We start from the raw sequence: 22,659 nt of genomic DNA, 5'->3' as shown, positions 1-22,659 counted from the left end.
GCAGTGTTGGGGGCAGGTCGAAGATAGCAGGACTCTCAACTGAAAAATCTTGGCTGAATTCATTCAACAGACATTGAGCACTAGCTGTGTGCCAGGCAGTATGTTAGGCACTGGGATAACCTCGTTGAGTAAAATCGTTGCCCTTGAAAATCCCTGTGACCATTAAGGGAAAACAGATGAGAAGGTGCCAAACGCAACGTGATCGTTGCTGCAATGGGATTTTTTGCACCGGGACAACCTTTCGCTGGGTTCTCAGCATGAGATGGAACACAGGGGCCTTTCTCCAGGCGCTGCGGTTCTTCTGCTGTGTGGATGTCATTGGCCTCAGCGGCCTCCTGGAAGGCCCGAGGGTGGGATCTGTGTCTGAGTCGAGCCTGCAAGGTCAGCGGGGGCTGGGTGTAGCACTGTGTGCCCGTCCCTCCCTCCTAGACCTGCCTCCCTGAGACCCGGTGGCATGTGCTCAAGGCCACCTCTGTCCCCCTTGCAGTGTCCGAAGTCCTACAGTGGAACAGCAGGGCTGTGGAAGCCATCCTCAGTGTCCTGGGGTGGGGCACAGTCCCTAATGACCAGCGTTGTCAACCGCTTCCTGCACTACATCCACCACGTGATTTTAATGCTTGTGCAGGTCCATGCAGTGGGCACTATTACTGTTCCTATCTGAAAGATGAGGTTGCCAAGTGCCAAAAAGCAACACAACTACCAGAATTCCAGCCCAGGTCTCTGGTTCTAGACCTCTGCTTTCTGTGACACCTGTGTTTCTGTGAGCAGAACCTTAGTGTGTTGACCATGAGCACTTAACGGTAAGGTCACTGCGTACCACTCCGGGCTGTCCAGCCAGAGCTGACGTGTTCCCTCGTGAGGTCCCTGAGGGGCAGGGCACACGACTGACGGTTCTGAGTCTCAGCTCAGTCCACAGGATTGCCTTCCTGCCTTTCCCCAGCTAGCTCTTTTGCATGCAGCATAACTCAGCATGACAGGGGTGACCAAGCATCTCTTTGGGGGATCTGGAAACAAGGCCTCCTAATGGTGCCTTGTGCGGAAGCCCAGGGGGCAGACCATGTGCTCAGCGTCGGGTGCTGGAGGATGCATCCTGTTTCCTCCACTCTTCCTGTAGAAGCTCCTTGGGGATTCGCAGGTGTTCACTCTCTTAAGTTTCTGCCCTCAATGTGGCTCAGTGAATGCTGTGTCCCCATACCGTGTCACTTGCAGGCTCCTTATTGGTCAGCAGACTAGATCAACCTGGGGCGAGAGGAGAATTTTGCTTCTGCTGTTGCTGTACCTCCAAACAACCTTTCTGGGACAGTATCCAAAATAACGTTGGGTTCCTTCTCTGTATGACGTGGACTTTCCAGGCCCGAGGTCTCCAGCAGCTCTCCCTCAGCTGTCTAGCTGTCCACCACTGCATTTAAGCCTGTCGTGGACTTCTGACCAGCGCTCACTAAACGGGTGCTGAGTGCTGAGCCAGTGTGTTAATCCTGGGTGTTGGGACAAGGTCTCTCCCATTCTTCCTCCTCATGTCGACCAGCTGGATGGACAGAATCTTCAGAAATCAGTATCTCTGAGCCCCAGTAGCGTTCAGGACAGGATGATGCATTTACAGAAAGTTTTTGTCACTGGTGCATGAATTCTGTCATGGAGTCAGATTGTCTGTTGAGTTGCTTTCCATGCAGAGAGGAAGCCTGGGATACAGTGTGACAACGGGGCACCTCCTAGCAGAAAAACAAGTTGAGGTGGTCGAGTGCAGGGACAGTGCGTGTGCAGGGACGTGGGCATGTCGTCTCTTCAGCGACTCCTGTCCAGTGATCACGATTGCGGGAGAGGGAAGCTGTGTTGGATACTGTCTTGGACCTGTAGGATCCACAGTCTGTGGAGGGAGTTCGGGCTCAGAAGATCACCTCTGAGCTGGGTGTGGTGTAGAGTTCAGGTTGGGTCCTGGAATGAGTGCTGCCCTCCCCCTTCCTACCTCTATGCTTTCAGACAGATTTTGAACAGACAACCTAGAACCAAGGGTTGGGATAGGGAAGACAGGCTCCAGGTATGTGGCATTGTATCTCAGGCTAGGAATAAAAGCCCTGGTCTGACTTTTTCCTGTGACTGCTCCACTGGATGACAAGCGTGTGACGGTGGTCTCCTGGGCCTAGTCTCTGTCGAGCTGAGCTCAAGGTCAGTGTCTCCAACGCCAGCATGTAGTGCGAAGCTCTTTCCTCCATTGCTGATGCCACCGTCAGACTCTGGGTGCCTTTGTACTCGAGCAAGGAAGGCTTCAGGAAATTCAAACGGTGACTCAGCTGTAAAACCCACAGGAGCTGGCATAGGAGGGTGAAAGTGGAGAAAGTTAACAATCGGTCTAAAAATATTACTGCTGATTTGGTCTCTTGTGCCCTCTGAGTAGCGTTAATGAGCTGGGACCTTCTGCCAGGCCCTCTCCTCCCTGTGACTTCCCTGAGAGCTGTCTGTAGTTGATGCTGATTCCTGCCAGCATGCGAGTGGGGACGGGTGTCTCTGCTCCAGGAAGAGCAAACTGTTCTTAGTCACTTTTGGAAGATGTACATTTGGCCACCAGGGCTAGAGCGGCCGCCCCCCCCCCGCCCCGCCCTTAAGCCTTAGGTTTATACTTGACATCTGGCCTTGATGCAGCTCTGTGCCCTGTGCAGGGGAGCAGAGTTTGAGATAAGTCACTGGCCTGCAGCACAGGGACCCGTCACTTCCGCAGGATTTCAGGTCCTGTGGCATAGAGAGAGTGCCCTTCCAGCAGGTGGCCATGCCTTCGAGTTAGGAGGAGGGGCGTCGTCCTAGCTGCTTTGCTCCTTCTCTCCTGGTCCCGGTGGGTGGACCCTTACTTAGGGCAAGCGTGGTTTCGTGGGCTAAGCTGGGAGCAAGACAGGTTCCATTTCTTGAAGTATGGTCCCACCTTCCCCAAGAGGCCGGTGTCTCTGCTGCTTTTCTTACTTTGATCTGTACGTGCTCAAAGAACCGCCTGGCTAGGCCCTGTATGAGATTGGCCTATAGAGGGACGGTCACTCTGGGGCATTTGATCAGAGTCGACAGTTTCCAGAAACTTGGCTTCTGTGGGTTAAAGGAAATATCAAACCACCTCGAAAATCAAACCACCTGGAAAATACTGGGTCTCCTTGTCCTCCGTCTCTCTTCTAGCCACAGTCCTGCCATGTCTCTAGCCCCTTCCAATTTAACGTTTGCAGGTAATTGTCCCACAGACATGCTGATGTGATTCAGGTGTGTTAATTCTCAGGCACACTGATCCCTGATCTTATGTCTTTGCCGGATGGCATCGCCCCTTTGTAGGCCACCAACCCAAGCTCTTTTCCTTTTTTGCCTGTGCGGTTGAAAGAGTGTTCAGTGAGGCTCTGTCTAGTCTCCTCTCTGTACTTGAACGTAGGAGCGATATCAGTGGCAGCGAGAGTCCCAGCAGATTCTGGGGAGGATTGGTGAAGGGAGGGGGACTCTGCATCCTGTATCTATATGTGCTTAGTCATCTTTGAAGACAGTATTTGAAACTAATGGAAGGAGTATGGTCACAAATGTATGTGGCTAGTAACTGTACTTCTCTCAACCTATTTTGGTGACGGGCTGTGTAGGGATGCACTAAGGTTTTTCTGAGTTGCATCTGTGTTCTTAAATTGGTCATCCTTGATAGGGTGCAGCCTCAGTGGGCATCCTGGCCCGAGGCGTGGGGTAGTCCCCCGCTTTCAGTACACCCAGCAGACACTGATCCCCTCCTTTCTGCCAGGTGTCAGGATGTTGTCAGTACCCTTGGTGGAGAAGGCAGAACATGTGCCTCCAGATATCTGTACAAATATACTTCAAGAGCTTGATCAAAAGGAGATTATTTCTTCTAGGCAGAGACTCCAAAAGCACTCAATTACCATTTTTTTCCCACGTAGGATTCTAGTCCTTATTATGCTCTGGTTAGATCAGTCGCCTCGAAAGAGGCAAAGAAAGTCAGATGGGAGTTGACTAGTTTTCCTTCCTTCATTAAAAAAATCTTTTTGTTTGGAAATAATTTTAAATTTACAGAAGTTACAAATATAAAATAAAAACTGTGCAGAGAATACTTGTATCCTTTTATTCAGATTCTCCTAGTGTTGAGATCACCTCCTTTGCTGTATCATTTGCTTGTTCCCTCTACATGTTTGTCTTATATATATAATTTATGAACCGTGAAGAATAGAATATTTCTCATTCATACATACATCACAAAAGAGTTATCATTTCAGTCAATTTAAAATCACTACGAGACTGTCTCTGAACTGTTGTTCGTATTCTGATTTTGTCAGTACCCTTCCCTGCGTCTTCTCTCCCTTCTCTGTGCACAGGCGTCTGTCCTAAGCAGCAGGCCCACGCTCCCTTTGCTCCCTGTGAGCGCAGAGTTCCTCAGCTGCCTTGAATGTTTTTCGCAATGTCCGGCTCATTCTGGCCATCACTTTTCTGAAACTGTTATCACAGTTCATGCTACTCTCTTTTATATCCATTATTTGTTCCTCGTGACCCTGTCTCCCTCCCTCTCTGCCCAGTCTTTTCAGAGATCAGACTCTCTGGGAAACGTCCTACATAGCCACCTCGGTCTCTTTTCTTCCCTTGCGTATTAGTTGCTGCTGCACTGTAAGAGCTATACTGAAATAACCTACAGTTTTTAAGTCAAGGGAAATAATTACACATGAAAGGTTTTTGGGGTGTGGTAAAGGGAACTGATTAGAAGCTTCAAGTAGCAAGCCTCAGGTTTTTCTAGATTAGTGCTTCTCAAACTTTAATGTGCACACAGACCTTCTGAGGATTGTGTTAAAATGCAGATTCTGATTCAGGTCTGGAATGGGGCCCAAGATGCATTTTTAATGAGTTCCTACAGCAGCCAGGCCCTAGAGGAGTCTTAAGACCTGGATGATTTGGGTCCCAAGGCACTTCCCTCTGCTAGGTGAGGTAGCTGATCTGTAGTTGATGGTCTTAAACTTGAACGAAGGAGAGGTATCAAGAAAATGAAGACAGGAAGATGTAGTCCTGGGTGTTAAAATAAAAAGGTCACTAACAATGGTGCATTACAGAAGTAAAGCTTGGAATGAAAAAGAATCGGGTCCCACTCTGTCATCACCAGCTGTTACACAAACGCTTGCCCTTGGAGCCTTGGTTTCCTTCTGTTAAGATGGGGTGATGATACCCACCTTTTAGGTTCAGTGAAGATTATTTACCTAAAGCGCTTCTGACGGTGTCTGGCACGCACTAGATGTGCAGCCGGTGGACATTGCTGCTAGTGAATGGTAGGGCGATCGGACCTGGTTCAGATTAGAGCAGATGACGAGCATGGACTCTGAGCACCCAAAGAAGTGGAGTTAATTAGTAGCCAGTGTGTGTCGTCATGCCACTTTCTTTTTTGACAGGCTTATTAGATGAGGGGAGTGCTATAGAAATAATTCCTGACTTTGACACAGGAATTTGACAAAGCCTCAAGAAAACACTGAGGAAATGGTAAAAAAGAAATTGGAGGTTAATTGACAGATTCGTGGCTGGTAGAACAGACGTGCCAACACGGTAGTGAACACATTGTGATGTGAATGAGAAAGGTGGTTACGTGGCACCCATGTGCTTTTTGACTCCTCCAGATACACTTTTTTTAAAACCTTAGTTGCAGACGTAGTGACTGGCCCATGCTGGTCATCCTTGATGTGCCGCCCACAGCCCTTTGGGCCCGCCATCTCCTCCTCGGCGTGGCTGTGCCTGCCGCTTTGCGCCATGTCCCTTGATGACCCGCGGGCCTCCCACCCGCCTCTTCTAGGATCAGCAGACGCTCCGTATCTTGTTTGTCTCTGACAGACGCTCCCTCCGACTCCTCCTTCCGCTGGAGGCTTTTCCCTTAGGGTGCTGCTCTGTCACGTGTGGGCTACGCATTCTCCCCAGCCCCATCCTTCTTTCTTACTCCTTACTGATTTCCCAGTCCTTTCCCTTCTCTGAAGATCTCAGTGTCTGTTTTTGGTTTGTTTCAACCGCAGGCCCAGTTGTCACCAGGGGTCCCTTTGATGTTCACATGGATGACTTCTCCGGTATTTTAGGCTCCACACATTCCACTTCAGACACCTAAGGTCACACACCCTGGGTCTCGCCATTCCTCCAGACTCAGTCCTCACTGTCCCCATCCTCCTCTTTATCCCGCCTGCCCCCTGCCCCCTCTCGTAGCTCTCACCCCTCGAAATGGCTGGTTTTCCATTGTTTCCAGCCTGTCGGGACTCTTCCTTCACCGATGACACATGACCTGTTTTTCATCCCTCTCCTGCTGTTTCCATCAACTCTCGTGTCCCACTTCCTTCTTAACACGCTCTTCAGAAGACAGATGACAGCCTGTGTGGGTCCAGGGTCTGTCCAGGTTCCTGACACTGCTGCGGGGAATCGCCCAAGTCTAGTTAAGTACTCAGTCTCCCTCTCAACTGGGCACGGGGTGCCAGCAGCTGTCTTCCTCAGCTGGAACCTGGTCGGCCTCCCTCCGTCCCCACAGCAGATCTTCACTGTCTTCCAGTTACCTGCAGAGCAGATCTCAGCGCCTTTACTTGGTCATCGGAGCTCTGTGCGATTTGATCGCTACCTTGTTCTTTACCACCCTGGACTCATTTTGTAAAATGTGAAGAACGATAAGGCCCTCGGGCACCGGTGCCACGTTCGGGATGGATGCCTGTGGTCTTAGTTTTCACCATGCTGTGATGCCAGGTTTTGCAGCACCAGAGGGAGCCTCGCCTAAACCTTTGCACCCCCTGCCTTCTCAGGGCGTGAGTTCCAGGGCCTGTATTTTGTGCCGCAATTAGGCAGAGGTTCATCCAGAGAATGGGAGAAGGTCGGAAGGGTTATTTCTGATGGAGGCCAGAATCCAAGCATGGAGAGAAGCTGAGTGTCAGCACACAGTTGAGTGCTCACGCCTGGAAAGCCGCTTTGAAAGAGCTAGTTAAAGAGCGTTTCCTTAAAGAGAAAATAGTAAACTAAACACTGAAGTCCTTGCTGCATGTGGTGCAGCTCCCCGCCACCTCCCAGCACACTGGGCTCAGATGTCTGGAAGTATAAGGCCCAGGCACACCGAGGTCGGTCAGGGTGCAGGGGGACTGAAGCGCCTCAGCGGGAGTGTGGACTGGTGCATCCACTGTGGAAGAGTATGACAGTTTCTTTTCAAAATAAGGTGTTTGTTTGTTTGTTTGTTTTAACCATAGTAAACACATCCACAGTATCGTCTGCGTTAAAAAAAGTTAAAGATACACACCCGCCTGTCTCTATCTGAAAGGGAGGTTATTTGGCTAAAGGAGAGCAGGCTGGTCCTGATCCATACCTCGTCTGTCACGAATGGCCTATGTGGCTGGCACCCTGCAAGCGTGCGTTCTCTGGATTTCTGGATTCGTGCCGGGAAAGGTTTAGTCCTGCCTTTTGGGACCAATCACAGCCCAGCCAGGCATTCAGACTGTCTTGGAGCCTGAGGGGAACCAGCCCTGGTGACCTGTGTTTTGCTCAAGTTACTGGCGAGCTGGAGCCGGTCACAGCCACCCTTTATCGAGCAGCCACACACTTAAACACGTTATTTTGGTTTCACCTCATAGCCATTTCGAGGTGGATATTTTGCCCTTTCTTCAGACTAAGAAGAATACCAAGTGAAGGCTTCTTCCGTAGCCTCCTGCCTCCACAGCTGCACGGCGAAGCCCTCCCGTGCCCCACCTGCATGGGTTAGCGCTGCGCCTTCGGCCGCCTGTCTCCAGGGCCGGGTGTGGGAGGTGCCCTCTTCTGCTGTCCCCTTTATCCTCTTGTCTTTCGCGGCCTCTGCTTCACTCTTTTTCAGTGTTTCACATTTAACTATTGCCCGTGTACTGGGCACTTTCCATCTGCCACTTAATTACCGAACCCTCCTGATGGAGTCCTGAAATAGCTGATATCCCAACTGGGACCCCATGAGGAGTGGTGACTCGGAGAGCGTCCCAAGCAGACGGACATACAGAGGAAGGGTCAGAAGTTAGGGCTTCATCCCAGGCTGCTTTTAAGCCAGAGTGGGCTTAACCAGCACGTCATTCCACTTCCATCCCCAGTGTTTGACGTTTGGGGGTACATAGGAGAGTGTCTGCATGTGCTAGAACTTTGCATAAAGGAACCCCTCAGATGAGACGACATGCTCGTGCTGTACCAGACTTCTGGAGTGTGGCGTGAAATTCCGTATTTTTTCCTACGTAGTATTAGAAAGGTGGGACTTCTAATAAACACACTGGTAGGTACTAAGAAAGGAATATGCTTTGGGCTGCCTAGTTGTGCTCAAGGTGTCTCCTCTATCAACATGGGCCTGTGCCGTCAGACGAGCAGCTGTGACCAGGGTCCCTGGTGGCACAGAGTTTCCCAGATGCTGGCCTTGACCCTTAAGCCTGGGTTGCAGCAGGAGTTTTGCTGCACCTGTTACAGTAGGACCTCTGGGCTTCAGAAAGCTGTCCTGTCATTCTCCCGTGGGCCCTGGGCGGCCAGTGTTGGTACTGGGCGTGTATCTGCTCACTATACTCCACCTGGTTCTGCTGTACTCTCAGTGGCCTTGCCTTGGTGTCCCTTGTTGAGTGGCTGTGGGAGAAGAGCGAAGGGCGATGGGCTGGGAAGAAAAATAAGTGGTCACGAGGCTTCCTTTTTTTTTCCTTCCTAGTGCTGAGCATGCTGCACAACCCATTGGGCAGTGTCCTGGGGAAGCCCCCCTTGAGCTTCCTGCCTCTGGACCCACTTGGATCTGACTTGGTGGACAAGTTCCCAGCACCTTCAGTGAGAGGACCCCGCCTGGACACGCGGCCCATCCTGGACTCCCGTTCTAGCAGCCCCTCTGACTCAGACACCAGTGGCTTCAGCTCTGGATCAGATCATCTCTCAGATTTGATTGTATGTAGCTCAGTGGGGAGCGGGGTGGCAGGGTTAGGGAGCTCGATGTGGAGCGCGTGTCCACAGAATGCAGGCTGGGCGATGCGGAGGCCATCGTGGGCATGGGCAGAACGTTCTGTCCTCGACAGAATAGCGGATGCCTTGTATAGCCACTGAGCAGTGCGTTGCCGGACCTGAACTGAGAACTGTCTTTTCACCGGTGACTCTGAGAGCTGTTGGGAAACAGTTAATTCCAAAAGTAAACTTAGGGGTCCTAGCAGTGTTCTGTTTTCTGACCTACATGGGGTTTTCTTTAGTTTTTAAACAGTATTTTTATGTTTATGTATCTTTATGTATGATATTTCAAAAATTTTAAGTGGTGATTTAAAAAATCACATGTTAGTACAGGCATATGCCATTTCATTGAGCTTCACAGGTGTATTTTTTTACAAACTGAAGGCAAGCAAAAAGACTATGACTCACTTTCTTGCAAGACTAGTGGTCTGGCACTAGACCCACAGTCACTCTGAGGTGTGCCAGCCGTCAGCAGGCCTAGGATTTTAATCCAGATCTGACTGACTCTGGCTTCTGAATTCTTTTCACTGACCCATGCCAACTCTCAGTCAGAGGCCATGATGAATCTATGAAATATGGGGTCAGAGTTAATTTTGCATCTGTGCTCCTTACATGCAGCCATGTGTGTGACATGTGGCATGCATGCCAAGAGGAGTTGGCAAGTGGATTAGAATGAGAGGAATGGGGATGGTAGAAGGAGGCGCTTGAGCATGGCAGTGAGAAATCCTAAAATAAAATGGGGTTCCAGGTGCCTTCTGATCCCGGCTCCTCTCCCACTCCACTGAGTCCTCGAGCTGACTGCTCGATGAGTGGAATGGCTGATTGTCCTGCCCTCTTCTCTTTCACGTCCAGGACTGGCAATGCTGGTCGTGGTTACAGTTTCTCATTCATAGCACGACCTGTTAGCACTCACCGGCCTCTTGTCAGCCTAACCAGGACACGGGAGCTGGTGTTGGGGCCCCGCCTCGCACTGGTTCTATCTGTTCAGGCTGCTTCCAAAGGGGCAGCCACAAGCAGGGTCCTTTGCTTCCCTGCTGCAGCTCCCCCCTGTAGACTGCGGTGAGATGAGGGGCTCCTGGTTCCATCACATCACTTCCAATAGGACTCCATCTTAGAAATTCACTCCATAACCAGCCTTAATATCCTGAGATTATATTTGAAGAACTTTCTCGGATACCTCACCCTGAGGCTTAGTTGATAAAGGGATATGGGCAGACAACTCACAGAAGAGGAACTAGATGCAGTATTTGAACTTTTAGGAACTACTCTATTGAGTAATTATTTTAATTTGATTTTTTGATAACGCGGTATCATTTAAAAAACCTACTTAAATCAGTAGACTTCAAAGCTTTGATACAAGCTTGCACATTCATACATTTGTGGTAGAACACAGAGCACTCATGGAAAGTATTTTGACACTGTAGACCCAGGAATCTGACCAAAGAAAACACAAAATGTGAAGAGGCTATACCTTAAGATATTTGTTTATAATTCTGAAAACTTGGAAAGATCTAAATGTTTAACAGTGGAGGACTAGGTCAGGGAAATGTAGCTTACTCTGTAAATAGAATATCATTAATTTATTAAAAATGGTTACGAAGACAATATTACAAAAAAAAATGTTGAATTGGGGAGAAACGAATTTGTTTTAAATTATAGTAGAAGGACAACTAACCTTAAAAATGCATATGAAGGAAGTCTAAAAGAAACTAAAAGGTGTTTTTCATGCCTATAGTGTTGTTACTATTTTTATAACAAAACTGTCCTTTAAAAACCTGTATCTTCCTTTTTTCCTCCCTTAGTCAAGCCTTCGCATTTCCCCCCCTCTGCCCTTCCTGTCTCTGACAGGGGGTGGGCCCAGAGATTCTTTAAAGATGGGGGTTGGGTCCCGGATGGACCAAGAGCAGGTCGCTCTTGCTGCTGCAGTCACTCCCTCCCTAACCAGTGCATCAAAGAGATGGCCAGGAGCTTCTGTGTGGCCATCCTGGGACCTCTTGGAAGCTCCCAAAGACCCCTTCAGCATAGAGAGAGAGGCCAGGCTGCACAGGCAAGCTGCAGGTGAGTGTGGCTGTGGGCGTGCTTGGGGCCCAAGGCCTCATTCTGGGAGCAGCGTAAGTGGCCTCAGTTCACAGAGTGGTAAACTGTCTGGAAGAGGGCCTGGGTGCATGGTGAAGTCTCTGGATCTGCTCTGTGAAGTAAGTGCACAAAATGGGACAAACTCTGGAATTCTTGGAGGCAGAGCAGGAAGGAAGGAGGCAGATAACCTGGTGCACGGGGCTGTGGCAGTGAGGAGTTGGGTTCTTCTCACTCACGCCCTCCCTGGAGATTGGCCGTGCCCTGCTGCCCCTGTTGCTGCTTTCACAGGTGGACGTCTCCAAGAGGAACACTGGAAGCGATGCCCGGAGTTTTCTCTACCTCCCCGCCTCTAATCAGACATGTCAGATACAACCCCTGCTGGGGCTTTCTTCCCCCAGGCTTTCTGACTGGTACACTTGGGTGCACTGCAATGGGTGGTCCATTAGTCAACCTCTAAGGTAAAGGAGGTCCCCAAGTGGCCTGGTCTCCCAGGAACCCTTGGGTGCTGTCATTTAGATGGTCTCAGATACGTAGTGAACCTGCTTTTCATCTTGGAGGTAACTGAGTCACAGAGTCGTGGTGTACTGCGGCTTCAGAGCATTGCACACCGACAGCTGTCCTGAGGCCATGGAGTCGACGTCTGGGTGAACGTCCAGTGTCTCTATCCCGTTTGCACCCAGAGGCCTCAGCCTGTCTCTTTTTCCACTCACAGAGCTGGGCCCCTAATGGTGCTGCTGCTCTGTTCACTTAATGGTTTTGGCAACCCATCTTTGTGCTTTCTCTAGTGCCATTGTTTTCCTGTGAAATGGCATTACCATGCTTTTGGACGAGGCCATTATATTGACTCCTCTTTTCGCAAAATATTGCTGACAGTGCCCGATTTCTTGCTGTAGCAACACATTGAGCCTGTGCCTTTTAGGGAATGGCCTTCCATGTCATTGTCCTGAATGAAAATGACGGGTCATTTCATTAGCTCTCCTCCCCAGTGCCGAAGGAAGAGGAGGAGGAGAGTAAAGTGGGCAGGGACAACCCGCCCCACTGAGGTCAGTCTTCTGACGCCCAGCCGTGAGAGAAGCAAAAGACAGCAGTGCACGGCCGGTCTCCAGGGAGAAGCACGAGTGAGACGGACCGGCAGAGACCGAGTCAGGGCAGGATTAAAGACTGGGAGGAAGCTGAACTGGTCACCAAGAGTAGAGCGGCCTCTAGATACTGTGTGGCAGCCCAAAGGGAAGAGAGCGTCTACTCTGTCCGGCGACAAGGGTTTCTTAACAAGGTGTTTGAGTCAGAGGAAGCTCACAGCGGATGTGGGCAGACTGGTGTTTGGTATAAGTAGGGAGCCAAGGGGTTGGAGGGATCCATTATCTTATGGTGTCGGCATCAAGGAAGGACCATTGTCTGCTTGAGTACCATACAGGTAGCTCTGGCAGTGACGGGGGTGGGGGGTATGGTTTCTGACTTGGGAACAACTGTGACACTCTTGTCTTGTTGGGTCGCTAGTGGTCGTTTTTATTGGTGATGCCCTAACTTCTGTGATTGATGAGTTCAAAGTGAAGACAGGGAAATGAGAGTTGGATGCTTTTCATTTGAACATCCGGGGAGAAGGTCCATTTGGATCAGTAGGCCTTGAGGATATTGGGTACAAAATTGCTCTGTTTATGTTAGAATAATTATCAATTTAATCAGTATGTAAGCAATGAGTAGATAAAACTGCTTTATGGTTAAAGTGTCAGCTGCACGTCTGAAAGCCACGTGGGCTGTGATCGCTCACCTTGCACATCTCCCAGTTTTAGTGGAGACGGAACCAGTGAGTTTTGCTGTGCTGGGCCCGCTGGGCTGGTGAGGCATGTCTTCTAGCCTTTTAGAGTAGTCATGGGTGTTCTTCCAGGCAGCCAGGTTTGGACTGTGGCTTGGCCAGTTCCTCCTGGACAGCTTCACCCCAGGGCAGGGCACTGACTCTGTTGACTCTCCAGCCCGTTTCTTTGTCTTCTGCCTAAGCTGTGAATGAAGCCACTTGTACCTGGAGTGGCCAGCTTCCTCCCCGGAACTACAAGAACCCCGTCTACTCTTGCAAGGTGTTCCTCGGAGGCGTCCCTTGGGATATTACGGAAGGTGAGCTGCCGCCAAAGCCTCCTGCTTGCAGGGTTGCAGGTGGGCATGTCCTTCAGGGGCGATGGGCTTGGGCTTGGGCTTGAGCTTGAGGCCGAGGCGCAACCTCTGCCTGAGCACAGCGAGTTACAAAGGAGGGGGGTACACTTCCAAGATTCCTGTAGTGCTCTGTGACACCTCACACTTGTGCTTACACTTGACACCTGGAACTAGGGTGAGTTCTCAGTCGTTGGTCAAGGCGGATGAGCCTGTGCCATGCCTTCCTGGGGGTGATGCCTCAGCTCCTGCCATTCTTTCCCATCTTTTTGCAGCTGGCTTGGTTAACACCTTCCGTGTTTTTGGCTCTTTGAGTGTGGAGTGGCCTGGTAAGGATGGCAAGCACCCTCGGTGTCCTCCCAAAGGTAATATGCCTAAAGGTAATAAAGACATGGTAGGAGCTTTTCTTCCTCCCTAGCACGTATTGCACTAAGGGATGCTGGGACGTCACCGCCGCATGCTGGTAGCGTGGTCTGGGCACCCCCAGCGCACAACTCTCAGCTCTGGGCACCCCCAGCGCACAACTCTCAGCTGTCAGCACTTCTCTGCAACTAGCACGCCCCTCCGTTTCTCCTGTTCCCTCCGTCCAGACTCACTGCAGTCGGAGCTGACTCTGAAACCGCTTTGTGGAACTTCTTTGTGCACTTCTCTCAAAACCTGAACCCAACAGCTCCTCTACCCTCAAAACGGGGCATTTGAAAAGCTTTCCTGTGCCTGTCTTTTCTGCCCAGTTACGCTCTTGCCTGACCTGATTCCGAGATCCCTTTGGAGTTGGCAGGAATGAGGACCAAGCACCTGATCCTCACTGCTCTGAAATGAGATCCCTTCCCTGTAGGAAGGAGCAGGTGCTATTTTCACCCTGCCCCATCCTCACTGAAAATGTCCTTAGGAACTGGACCAGCAGCAGTCGAACTAGGCTTGTAGAGCAGGGCTTCCATCCCCTGGCAGACGGGCCACAGAAAGCCTGCCAGGAAAGCCTGGCTTGGCCGACTGACCCCGCTCTGTGTCCTGGGAGAGAGCTGTGTGGCGATGGTGGACTCTGTACTGCCTGGCCAGTCCCTTCCCCCACTAGGGTGGGAGACGGTGCATGTCTCCCTCTCTTGGCCTGGCCATCGGGCGTAGCAAGTGCTTCCATTCAGCAGGGCTTTTAAGGAGTAGGACCAGATTGTGTGTGACACAGGAGGCCACCTGTCTTAGAAGAAACGGCCAGCTGCAAAACCAAGGCAGAGCGGGAGCCACCTGAGGGGTTTTAATGCAGTTTCTCCTTTGGGAATAGGGTACGTGTATCTGGTCTTCGAACTCGAGAAGTCTGTCCGGGCCTTGCTGCAGGCATGCTCTCATGACCCTCTGAGCCCCGACGGCCTGAGTGAATACTATTTCAAGATGTCTAGCCGAAGGTTGCGCTGCAAGGAGGTGAGCTAGTGCGAAGTCTCTTCTGGGTCCGGGCAGCTGGCGTGTGGGCCATGGATTTCCTGGGGTGGGTGGGCGTGCAGGCTGCAGGTGAGTGTTCCTACTGGAGCAGGAACTGCTCTGCCTGCCCCACAGCAAACACAGCAAAACACGCTGAATTACATTAAAAAAAAAAAAAAAAGCTTTTGGCTTCAGTAAGCTATCTGCGTGCTCCTCCCCGTGGGAATCGAACTGTCTCCCAGTCCTAATTTTGCTCTTCTTAACTCTAGCCCACACTTCTGTCCCGAACATCTCGTCTTAGAAATGAAATTGAAAACAGCAACTTCCGATCTGTGGTGGGTAAATTCCTCTTCAGCCCACTCTATTCTCACATCCTGCAGAGCCCCACCTCCTTTGGGGCCTTTCTTTGGAAGTCCTGTAATCCTGAAGTCTTCTGTATACTGTGAGAAAAAGCTCGGAAAGCCTGGTGGCCCTTGGGATGTACACCAAGATGGTGGCAGTTCCCCGTGGGACTGGGAAGAGCAAAATGAGCTTTCTTACTTCTGTGAAATTGGCTGCCAAGATGACTTTTCACCAGGCTCTCTCATCTCTGGGGCCACCTAGGCCTAGAACCCATCAGTCCTGACTCCTGGTCATCTCACCAGGCCTGGGTGAGCTCTGCAGACGCGTCTGTTGAGGAGGCTTCTTGGCCTCGGCCTGCTCTGTGCCGTGCTGGCCTTCTCCAGGTCTTGTCTCCTGTCCTGTGAACTGCCATTTCTACCTCCTTGCTGGTTTCTGCCTCAAATCTCTTCCTGTGTTGAGACATTTTTTTTTTTAGATCTTCACAGGGTAATCTTCCGAAAACACTTGCTGTTCACCTGTCAGCACACTTCATTGTGGAGTCTTCTGCCTTCTATGCCAGATTTTGTTCCAGGCTCAGGGAATTCAGAGGCAAACGAGCATGATCAGCTCCTGCCCTAAAGTTCTCTGCTCTGTCAGCCCCTGGTGATGTCCTGCCTCTCTCCAGTTATTCCCATTGCCCCTGGCACCGTGAGCCAGCGACCATCTCACGCAAATACCTTAAGTGTCCCCACCTTCTGTCCCTCCCTTTGAATCCTTCCTGTCCCAGAGTCTGCAGACTGTGCCCTCTCTTCATCTGTGTCCATGGTTCTTTGTTGGAACCACACAGTGGAAGCTTGTGACATAGTGCCGGGTTCCTGGGTATGACAGTTTGGTACCGTTTCACTTGCTTTCCAGGATGAGCGATTGCTGTTCAGCCACTTATTTTCACCCTTTGGACACGTGGACACAGTAAAAGTCAGCTCTAGTTGGGTCGGGGTGAGTGTGGCTTGGGGCTGAGTGATAGCACCTTCTCATCTGCTGCCCAGGCCTCAGCAGCCCAACTTCAGCATCTCCAGAAGCTTGTGCCTTTCCACATAGCCTCTGTCTCTGGCTCCTGCCAGGCTGACACACCTTTGGGTGGTTTTCAGGTGCAAGTGATCCCCTGGGTCTTGGCTGACAGCAACTTTGTCTGGAGCCCATTTCAGAGATTCGACCCCAGCAGGACGGTGTTTGTGGGTGCTCTGCATGGGATGCTCAATGCCGAGGCCCTGGCAGCCATTCTGAACGACCTGTTTGGTGGAGTGGTGTACGCCGGCATTGACACAGATAAGCACAAGTATCCCATTGGTGAGTGTCCCACTTCTGTGTGGGAAAGCTTGGTGGCTCTTGGGATGTAGACCAAGATGTGGTACTTTCCCGTGGGAGCAGAGAGGGAGGCCTGACCTAGGTCTGCAGATTGGCACATAGCAGCAGCATAGCATCTTTTTCTAGAAAAACCTCCAGTACTGACCCCTTGGTACCCCCCCTCCCCGCACCTCCCGTGAAGGGGAAAACACAAAGTGATAGGAGGCCATAGGAGGTGAAAATGAGAGAGGACCTTTGATGGGAAGTCCAAGGCAGTCTGGGACAGACCAGGTAATGGTTCATTGAAAGGCTAGGTCATTCCTGAACTTGCCTGGCTGGCTTCCTTTATTAAGAGTTGTTGAAAAGTGGCCTTGTCTAGGGTCACAGACCAGGTCAGGGTGAAGGAGCACTCTGAGTGGCTCAGGCAACAGAGTGTGGTCACAGCCTCTCGTCCCAGTGGAGGGGAATCTTTGGGCCTAAACCCTGGGTATTTGCTTAGCCCCCCAAGAAAGGAGGGTGGTTCCCTAATCATGGCAGAACAATTGTCAGTGGTGAGGTTTGGAGGTGGAGCAGAGCTTGAACTTTCTGATGGAGACATCGCTAACTCACCTCCCTAAATGCTAGCTCTGCTCACCCCGCCCCCGCCCCCAACACACACACTCAACACTGGTCAGGAAGGAGCACCGTGTGCTCATTAGTGCTCACCGCAGACTGGGAACAGGGACTTCAGAACCTGCAGGGCAGAGGCGGCACTTGGCAAGATGAGGCTCTTCTGGCTCTTGCCAGGTCTCTAAAGGACCTCAGGCCAGGAGGGGGGTGGCTGCAGGCCCACCTTCCCGGAGAGGTTTTATCTGCATCTTGGTTTTCACTCTGAGCCCTTTAACCTTACCTGTGCACCCACCGGCATCAGAAGACTCTCCTCCCTCCCCATTTCAGTCAGCAGATTCTTCCCTCATTCCTGTTTGGTTTGTGCCATCATGGTCTGTGACCTCGCTGTCTGATATGGGAGCCAGCAGCCAGATGTGGCTACTGAGTGCGTGAAGTGCAGCTAGTGCCACATGTTGAAATAGTAATATTTTAGGTATATTAGGGTAAATAAAAAACGTTGTTAAAATTCCACCACTTTTTTTTTTTTTTTTTCACTTAAATGCAGCTACTAGAAAACTTTACAAAAGTAGCTCACAGTATATTTTTGTTGGACATCACTGGTCTAGAAACAGGGTTTTCTGAGTGTTGACAAAGTGGGATTTGGGGGGAATTTGGCCAGAAAGTATATTTGTTCTTCTGTTTTTTCACAACAGGGTCTGGTCGTGTGACTTTCAATAACCAGCGTAGTTACCTGAAAGCAGTCAGTGCTGCTTTTGTGGAGATCAAAACCACCAAGTTCACCAAGAAGGTGAGTGGGCTGGTCTGCGCCCTTCCTCAGGGTTGTCTGAGAGAGGCCTGAGCCTGGAGCTGTCCCTGTGCTGGCTGTGCCCAGGGCAGGGAACCGAGCCCCTGGGGACTGAAGTGGGGTTGGGGTCTGAGGGTGGGCCGGGTCTTGGGCTCAGGAGAGGGGACCAAGACTGGGGCGCCTCCTCAGCATGGGAGCCTTCCCTCGCTGTGGTGTTTGACCTGCAGTGCTAGGCAGCCTGACTCCCGCTCTCCTGATCTGCACCCTCTGAACCTCACCTGTCGGTGGGTGGTGGCGTGCCGGGTGCAAGGCGCCGAGAAGCCCAGGCAGGAGTGTTTGTGGTGCCCACGCTGCCGAGGCTGTCAGCCTGGGCCCGCACGTGTGTGTGTCCTCAGGGGTCTCTGTCCTCTTTGCCCACAATTCTCTCTAGGCCCCTTCAACAGGAAACAGCCTGTATCACACAGAGCCCAACAGTGAACGGCCCCTCCCTAGTCCATGGCCTCCTGGTGAGAAGAGCCACTTCACTCCCCTGTTTTTCTTCATGCAGGTTCAGATCGACCCATACCTGGAAGATTCTCTATGTCATATCTGCAGTTCTCAGCCTGGTCCTTTCTTCTGTCGAGATCAGGTGAGTCCCCTGGGCACCTGAGTTGTCTGGGAAGTCCCCGTCCTCAATTTAAAGTGGTCATGCCACTATTGTCACATAGAATACTGGTGTTGTCAGGTACATACTGTGCTCGTCTAGGCATGGAGGACGTGCTGATGGTCAGACGGAGGACACGCTTTGATGGCTTGACCCAGAGCTCGTGGGAAAGCCTGCTGAGTTGAGTCTTGATGCTTTGGCCTCTTGTGCCGGGTGCTGGCAGGCAGTGCGGCACTATTGGTGATAGATTCATGGTTTTGGAGGATAGGAACCTGGGTGGCTGTGGTCAGCAGTGCCCTTGAGCTGGCACTGTTGTTTGAACTCCAAGGCCTTCCAGGTTGATTTTCCCTTTCTTTACCTCTGAACTTCTGGACTGTTTTTGATGCTTGAACCTGATTTGTACCCCTCGTTGTCAGAAACAGGCAGAAAGCAGCAGTGGTTCTGGGTGGTGGTGCATGGATCTAGGTGTGTTTGAGTAAAAATGCTTCTCAGACTTTATTACGCATACACATCACTTGAGGACCTTATTTAAATGGAGATTATGATTCAGGGGGTTTGGGGTGGTGCCTGAGACTTCGTGCTCTTGACAGGTTTCCAAGTGGTGCCAGTGTTGCTGATCTGCACCGTGCTTGTGACGTGGGGAGGTTTGGGGCCTAGCAGTCCACTCATGCTTAGTCTTTTGCAGTGGTGCTGTTGCTTGGGTTTGGAGTCTCTGGCTAGGCAGGCAGGCTCCAGAATGGAGATGTCAAGCCCGTTCGGGTTGCTGGGTCAAGCATGAGAATGAGCATCTCTCTGATCAGCCTGTGCAGCAGGCTTTTATGTGTCAGATCTTTGCACAGATGACCCCCCCATTTTTAGGTGATTGCTCAGAGGTCAGTTGCTTGTCCGAGGTTACACAGCTCAGAGCAAGAGGTAGGACAGAGACTGAGGTGCATACCCAGTCACCTGTCCTCACTTGGTGGGAAGAGGAACGCGTGTTTTCTGCATTGGGATGTGGAGTCACTGTCTTTAAACGTCATCTTGTATCAGCAGCCATTTGACGCAGCTGCTCTGTAGGCTGAGCAGGGCGGAGGACTGGAGGAGCCGCTGTAGTGGGAAGGGCTGAAAGCAGCCGCAGGTCTCTGCACGCAGTGGGGGCCCGGCACGTCTGATGAAGCAGGCCGCCCGGAGGAACATGGAAAGTGGGCTTGCTGGGTTCGGTCGGGCCTCTATGGCAGGGGGACAGGGTTCCCCGATGCCTTCTCTTCTAGCCCCACAGAGGCCCACAGGAATCCCCACTCCCTCGCAAGCAGAGCTGGCCAGCGCTGACACAGGCGAGGCCTGTCTCCTTTTTTCTCCTTCCACGCCAGGTGTGCTTCAAGTATTTCTGCCGGAGCTGCTGGCACTGGCAGCACAGCTCAGAGGGCCTGCGCCACCACAGCCCCCTGATGCGGAACCAGAAGAACCGAGATTCCAGCTAAAGGAGCCGGCCTCGCCCGCAGGCCTGTGGTGCCCAAGGCTGGCAGGTCAGGCAGCAGCCTGTACCACGAGGCCACTGGCGACCAGGGAGCTAGCTTCCCAGGACAAGGGAAAATCATAGTCACCTTTGCACTTGCTGAATCTGTCTTTGTTTCTGCACTAATTAATGCACAATGAGTTTTGTCGGGTTTTGTTTTCAGGGGGGTGTGCCAGGGCAAGGACCCTCTGGCTTATACTCCCAGTGACTCTGTAGTTTTCCCAGATTTTAGTTCCTCATTTTGCAGATAAAAAGCAAAAAAGAGCTACGTGTCCAGAAGGTATTGACACGATGCCTACATCTAGGTTTATTTATTAAAAGCGCTTTTTTTTACATTCCTTGCAATACTGATGGTGATGATGCACAGGTCTCATTGGTTTTTCTTGCAGTTGCCATACAGTGCCTTTCCATTTATTTAACCCCCACCTGAACGGCATAAACTGAGTGTTCAGCTGGTGTTTTTTACTGTAAACAACAAGGAGACTTTGCTCTTCATTTAAACCAAAACCATATTTCATATTTTACGCTCGAGGGTTTTTACCGGTTCCTTTTTACACTCCTTAAAACAGTTTATAAGTCGTTTGGAAGAGGTTTTTTTTTTTTTTTGGTTTTGTTTTTTTTCCTTTCCTGGCAGCTTTTAACATTATAGCAAATTTGTGTCTGGGGGACTGCCGGTCACTGTTTGTTTTTTACAGTTGCGAACAAGGCATTTGCAACTAAGAACAAAACTTTTTTGATTTGAAACAGGACCAGGTAAACGGTGTTTGAGCGCTGCTGTATATAGTTCTAAATGGTTTATTGCACCGTCTTAAGTTGCACTTATTTGGTGGGGGAGGGTTGATAGACGTTTTTAATCACAAAGTCACAGGACTTTTTTTGTTTTGTAACTGAGCTAAAAAAGGGCTGCTTTTGGTGGGGGCAGATGAAGGCTCACAGGAGCCCTTTCTCTTAGAGGGGACAAGTACCCTTCCCTTACTCCTTTCATTTGAGAAATGTGTGAAGCAACAGTTGCAGTTGACAGAAATGCTACTGGAATTTGAAAACTTGACTTTTTCTTTTTTCCTTTTTCTTTTTTCTTTCTTTTAAAAAAAAAAAAAAGCTTACCTCTTTGGGAAGCTGTGTGCCAAAGAATCAGTGTCATAACCCACCCCCTCCTGCTGAGCTGACGTTGCACTGTTGCATATCCCAGCTACTCTGTGGGTTTTGTGAAGCTGTGTGTGAAGTCTCTACCTCATTGTAGTATATGCAGGCAAGGCTGCAGTCTCCTACAGATGTGTGGAGTAAGCTGTGGTGTAGTTTTTTTGGCACATAATAAACACGTTGCAGCAGAGTTCTGGTCTTGTCTCTGTGTCTGAGGGCTGCGGGCCAAGGGGCAGTGGGGTAACAAGTAAAACTCCGGAGTGAAAGTTCACGTTTCCTTGGATTTTCTGTCATGGGATTCCAGCCCAGGTAGATGGTGGGGCCACGTGAAGACCTGCCCCTGTAAGTACTTCTGTGGGCAAGTGCACCTGGCAGGTGGGTACCTCTAGTGCACATGTGAAGAGCCCTCACTGAAGCTTCTTGGGGCACCTCCTCTCAGCTCCAGACTCAGCTGGGGGGGAACTGGAGGCACAGCTGCTCAGGCATCGTTGTGAGCTGCTTGTCTCAGCCTCTCCTGTAACCCCCGGGCCTGTTTCTTGACGATGGGAGGCTTTCCATCCTCTGGACTCGCCTGTGCTAATCCAGTTCTTTTCCGAGAGGGAGCCATTCAGGGCACTTTCCGCCATTCTTCAGAGAGCCCTGTCGTCGGGACTCGTCTCAGGCTTCCAGGATTGGTGAGTCTCCTGATTTTGTCAGGTAGGTTGTGCCTGGGCCCAGCTGCCAGTCTGATCTTTTGGAAGATTGCATTCTAGTCTGAGGTGTGGGGAATCCTGCACACCGAAGTGTCCTTTTTGTGAGAGGTGCAGGGGCTCACTGTCAGGAGTCGGGAGTCCCTCAGCCAAGGAGCGGCTTCGCCTTTCATTTGAGGCCTGGCTGGCAGCGGCTTGGTTCGACATTTGCTGGTAAAGTCAGTTCCTGCAACTCTCAGGAGAGTCAGCCTTCCGTTTTGGCCACTCTTTATTCTCCTAGAGGGAGGGACTAATGTCCCAGTCAGTTCAGTGTGACTGGACTGACCAGGGTAACTAGTAGGTGAGTCGAGAGATGAGGCAAAGCCCTGGGCCCCTTATGCAACCTGGCCAGCCAAGCCCAGACTTTCCTTGAGTCAGGTAGGGGCCCAGGACTCACTTTAGCCGAATTGGAAGGAGGAGGCATGGTACTTCCTAGGCTAATGAGGCCATCAGGAGAAGCCACCAGGCCTGTACTGGTGGCTTCAGAGACCCTGATTTTAGGGTGGGTGTGGCAGCAACGGCTTGAAGACAGTGGTTGGACAGGCGCCGCCTCAGTTATTGGGAGCGGTGTAGGTGAACTGGGCCCTCCACTTACATGTTTGACAGCTTGCTTCGTTCTGGGCACTGTTCCAGGCACTGGGAGCAGCCAAACCAAACGGCTCTTGCTGTCGTGGAGCTCACCCCTTGTCGAGAAAACGAAGACAAGTCAGTGTGACAAGTATTAAGAAATATTAGAGCAGCTTTCTAAGTTGGAGGGAAAAGCCCCTCTGATAAGGTGATGTTTGAGCAAGGATTAGGAAGAAATGAGCCTCTCCCAGTTGTACCGGGTCTCCCTCCACCAGGCTAACAGGACAAGCCTCTGACCGGTGGAGTGGGTAAGAGACCTGAGCGGGGCGCCATCCCCTACTTCCTCACCTTTCCACGCTCCTGAATCGCCTTCTCAACGATCCTAAGCCTCTCTCCCTCTCCCTGGCCTATGTGGAGGGGATGCACTCCTTGTCTGGAGCACATCGAACGGACGATCCGGTCAGAA

At 51.1% G+C, this 22,659-nt stretch overlaps 1 protein-coding gene across 15 annotated transcripts in view; it reads left to right on the top strand.

Moving 5' to 3' along the window:
- The window catches only part of CPEB1 (cytoplasmic polyadenylation element binding protein 1), a 53,586-nt gene extending 32,498 nt beyond the window's left edge, over nt 1-21,088 (top strand). For 5 of the 15 annotated variants that reach the window (XM_039858150.1, XM_039858139.1, XM_039858138.1 and 2 more), the window contains exons 4-14: nt 8,654-8,880; nt 10,737-10,992; nt 13,006-13,119; nt 13,428-13,532; nt 14,429-14,565; nt 14,832-14,897; nt 15,799-15,879; nt 16,032-16,230; nt 17,529-17,623; nt 18,168-18,248; nt 19,613-20,707. In XM_039858150.1, coding sequence (XP_039714084.1) covers nt 8,654-8,880; nt 10,737-10,992; nt 13,006-13,119; nt 13,428-13,532; nt 14,429-14,565; nt 14,832-14,897; nt 15,799-15,879; nt 16,032-16,230; nt 17,529-17,623; nt 18,168-18,248; nt 19,613-19,723 — 1,472 coding nt within the window. In that variant the 3' untranslated portion in view covers nt 19,724-20,707. Of the gene's footprint in view, nt 1-8,653; nt 8,881-10,736; nt 10,993-13,005; nt 13,120-13,427; nt 13,533-14,428; nt 14,566-14,831; nt 14,898-15,798; nt 15,880-16,031; nt 16,231-17,528; nt 17,624-18,167; nt 18,249-19,612 lie in introns of all 15 variants that reach the window. The other 10 variants (XM_039858149.1, XM_039858147.1, XM_039858152.1 and 7 more) reach the window with 5 other exon arrangements.
- Nucleotides 21,089-22,659: the final 1,571 nt, after the last annotated feature.

This window comes from Pteropus medius, unplaced genomic scaffold (genome assembly GCF_902729225.1).
Source record: "Pteropus medius unplaced genomic scaffold, Ma_sr-lr_union100, whole genome shotgun sequence".
Classification (NCBI taxonomy): Eukaryota; Metazoa; Chordata; class Mammalia; order Chiroptera; family Pteropodidae; genus Pteropus; species Pteropus medius.
This window is presented reverse-complemented; position numbering and strand designations above follow the sequence as displayed.